Here is a 3,865-nt window from a genome sequence, read left to right as displayed (position 1 = left end):
ATAAATAGCCTGCTAATTTGAATGCAGCCCTTGGGCAATTTTGATGTTTCAAAACATAACACTATGAAGAACTCGACCATGAATATGTTAATACATTATCTTAAAAAGAATAACTCGAATACGCACCGCAAGTGATTTTGAAAGACGTGGCCAGTAGCTTAACCAGCAAGAAAGCAGCATATACAAAAATGAAAATACACCAAATCCTATAAAACAATTCCGGTGGATTTCTGAAACATAAAAATTAAAAAAAGTTACAAAGGTATTCTGGGATGTGGTGGTAGAAACTAGTAAGATTAGCGCTGTGACCCTAGGTTAGCGGAATTTTCTATGGAGATGGCAAGTGACTGTTCTATAATGACATGCATATAAAATAAAGATTACCAAAATTCTCGGTAGAGGAGATACAGGTCAATCCTAGTAGGCAAAATATCTCGCTGATGTGGCACAAGCAAGAAACTCTGTTTACGATGCCGAACAAGTAACGTTTTTCAACGACGTGCTTCATATCACTGTAGTAATTGTAATAAACTGTAGCAAACAGCAGTCGTGGTGTGACATGTAGTGCCACGCCTATCCGCCATATGTATTTTTGAGGTGTGTAGTTTCCTATGACCGTACTGATTGATGGAAAAAAGTTTGGTACCTAAAAGAAAAATGTTGTCATCTTAATCTGTCTACATGTATGGTAATCACAAGTTTAGAGCAACGACCTCAATGTCAGAATTTTCGTTTTTGGTTCATCCTCAATATTATGATTACACATTTCCATGGCAGTCCACAGAACTGAATTCAGAAAAATTTTTAGTCATTAAAAGTCATTAAAAGTCATTAAAAAAGGAAAAAAGTTCACAAAATAAGTACCTCATAAAAAGAAATCATTCATCGCATTATCGTTATTGTATTATTATATAAACAAACGAAACCAACATTAAATGACAAAATTATAGGCATACAAGGGAGTGGTACTGATGGAACAGTTTAAATTGGTCATTAAAGGAGCTGAAAAAACATACATTGCAAGAAAACATTTACATGTTACACATTCTACTCCTGTTAGTGTATTATTAATGTATATGAGATTGGCACATAAAAAAATTAACTTTTTCGCATAAACAAGAATAAATAATATTGTTATTCAGTCAGCAGAATATTAAATAGGTGAACTATTGGAGAAATTGGTAGAATTGCAGGTTGATGATATATCACATCACATGACCACTCCAGTAACAAATCAGGACGTGAATTTTGAAGTGTTTCCTTCCCCAGACATTGTGCTATAAAATTTGCAGATTGTAATTCAAAATAATCATAAATGATGATGAATCAATAATTATTGTAACAACCAATTCCCATAACTATATTTGCATTTTTCCTAAAAAACACCATATTGCAAATACAAATTTTAACCCCCAAAAAATCCACTGAAAAATATTTTGCTCTATTTCATATTAGACTACCTGCACGTTTTGATTATAAATATTAATAATTAAACATTGTGGTCTTCCACCACAAAACAAGCCATGTTAATTATTGTAACATCAATAACCCACATACTGCACTCACCACTACAATTTATGAGCACAATTAATAAAATTCATATTAAAATCTAAAATATATTTGCATTTTTCCTAAAAAACACCATATTGCAAGTACAAATTTTAACCCAAAAAAAATCCACTGGAAAATATTTTGCTCTATTTCATATTCGACTACACGCACATTTTGATTATAAATATTAATAATAAAACATGCACTCACCACTACAATTTATGAGCACAATTAATAAATTAAAATTCATATTAAAATCTAAAATCTGAGAAATTATTAATAATATTTGTGACTGTCTGGTCAAAAACCAGGCACTTGTCATCACAAACAATTCTGTAAATCAGCAGAATTCTCAATTTTTTTTTTATCCTGTTAATGCATGTTGGACTAAAGATTTATCAATAAATATATTCACCATTTGTTAACCATTTATAACAATTTTGGCATCAATTATTAGCTTTTGTCATCTACATCGAGACAAGAGCCTGTTTTTGCTGGAGTGGGTCACATTATATTTAGCCCTACAGAGTATCCTAAAACTTACATTGCAATGAGTCCAAGTAACGCTGTCAAAATTATTCACAAAAGACAGAAAAATGCATATAAATATAGAGAGCAGTGGCAGCATGACGGCAGTAGACACTACCGACTTCATCTGAACGCAAAACAAGTTGCTGCTTAATACCATCGTAAGAAGTAGTGTTCCTCCAAAATTTCAGACCTGAAAGAAACCCATTTAGAAATTTAATTGGATGAAAATTACATGGGAAAATCGTACTGAATTTTTACTGAATCTTAAAAAAAAAAATCTTAAAATAAATTTTTTAGAGCACTGTTACCCTCCCTATTGTAGGCCTAGGCCTACAGTTCATTTGAAAGAAAGCAATGCATTTTTCTTCCTCTGTAGCCTCGAAAAAAACTGCTCCCAATGCTCAAGGGCCATACCCACTATTCTCCATCCAATAAATAATTATCCATCAGAGCCCACACACTCTGTGTAAATAATGGCTGATGAATTGAAGTACATACAAAGTCAAGAAAAGGAACTCTACACTTTTTAGCAGAGCTCTAAACCAAGAGCCTCTATGTCTATGATGCTGTCTGTGTAATTTGCCAGTACTTGACTTGATTGAGTAGAACTAACTAGCAGCAATGGGTCCGTAACTATAGCTCAAGGTAGGGCTTAGGTCTATTTCAGGTCCAGGAAGCCTAGCTAGACCTAGCTGGCCTGCTAGGTTCTCCCGGGCCCTCGGCTAACCTTCCCTTTTTAGCTAGCATCTAGCCTAGACTAGTTTAGTCTAGGGCCTAGCTAGGCATATTTAGGCCTAGTAGTAGTAGTACTAGGCATAGGCCTAGCTAGGCCTATCAGAGCTTAAATAAATAGTCTTGATTACTTCAGTTAAGCCAAACCTACACTTATAAACATCTCAATCTTTTAAAGTAAGGATATGCGGGCGGCCGGCTATGTGTAGACCTTGACGATGTACAAATAACAGCCACAATTTCAAGAGACACTTGCTGATCGTTTGTTTTCACATGATCAAAACATAGCAAAACGTACCAGGGCTGTCCCAAGAGGTAGTGGCTATCGGCACTGCCGCAGTGCCGATTTGGCACTGCCGCAGTGCCAAAAAAAGCTGCTGTTTTCTATCGGCACTGCCGCAGTGCCAAAAAGCTGCCGTTTTCTATCGGCACTGCCGCAGTGCCAAAAAGTTGCTGTTTTCTATCGGCACTGCCACAGTGCGAAAAGTTGCTGTTAATTAATCGAATCGATATTTTTATCGATAGATGACATTGGTATAATTCATAATTCATAATTTTATTTCACTCAAAACGTAATGAGACTGGTTAGGCAAAAAGGAACATGTCCCTGTACAAGACGCTTTCCAGAGAAACAATGATAATGTTAATGGCAAAGACATAATAATAATAATAATAATAATAATAATAATAATAATAATAATAATAATAATAATACAGATAATAATAATAATAATAATAATAATAATAATAATAATAATAATAATAATAATAATTAAATAATAATAAAAAGTAAATGATAATAATAATAATTAATGAATGAAGATCAAAATATATCATTGAAGTGAATTCAGTTATTCATTAAAACAAGATTTGGAGGGCTCTGTCATGAAGGTGCATTGTATTAATGATGTTCTAAATATTTGCCTTTATTATATCAATAATTGATTAGGTCTAGCTTAGCCTATATTATTGTTAACATTATATTATATATGTTTAACAATTAGTTTAAATAATTATTTCTAATTAAATTATTAAATGTATACAATATATA

At 33.0% G+C, this 3,865-nt stretch overlaps 1 protein-coding gene across 1 annotated transcript; it reads right to left on the bottom strand.

The window, feature by feature from the left end:
- Window positions 1-126: 126 nt before the first annotated feature.
- Window positions 127-3,109, bottom strand: LOC117109689 (post-GPI attachment to proteins factor 2-like; the record flags this gene model as incomplete). The annotated part of the gene is made up of 4 exons (XM_033252067.1): window positions 2,966-3,109; window positions 2,096-2,272; window positions 385-646; window positions 127-230 (listed from the first exon to the last, which is right to left on the bottom strand). Coding segments are annotated over exons 2-4 (510 nt in total), but the record flags the coding sequence as incomplete, so codon positions are not given.
- Between the last annotated feature and the right edge of the window lie 756 nt (window positions 3,110-3,865).

This window comes from Anneissia japonica, unplaced genomic scaffold (genome assembly GCF_011630105.1).
Source record: "Anneissia japonica isolate Jap-2015-1 unplaced genomic scaffold, ASM1163010v1 scaffold288159_len32114_cov105, whole genome shotgun sequence".
NCBI lineage: Eukaryota > Metazoa > Echinodermata > Crinoidea > Comatulida > Comatulidae > Anneissia > Anneissia japonica.
This window is presented reverse-complemented; position numbering and strand designations above follow the sequence as displayed.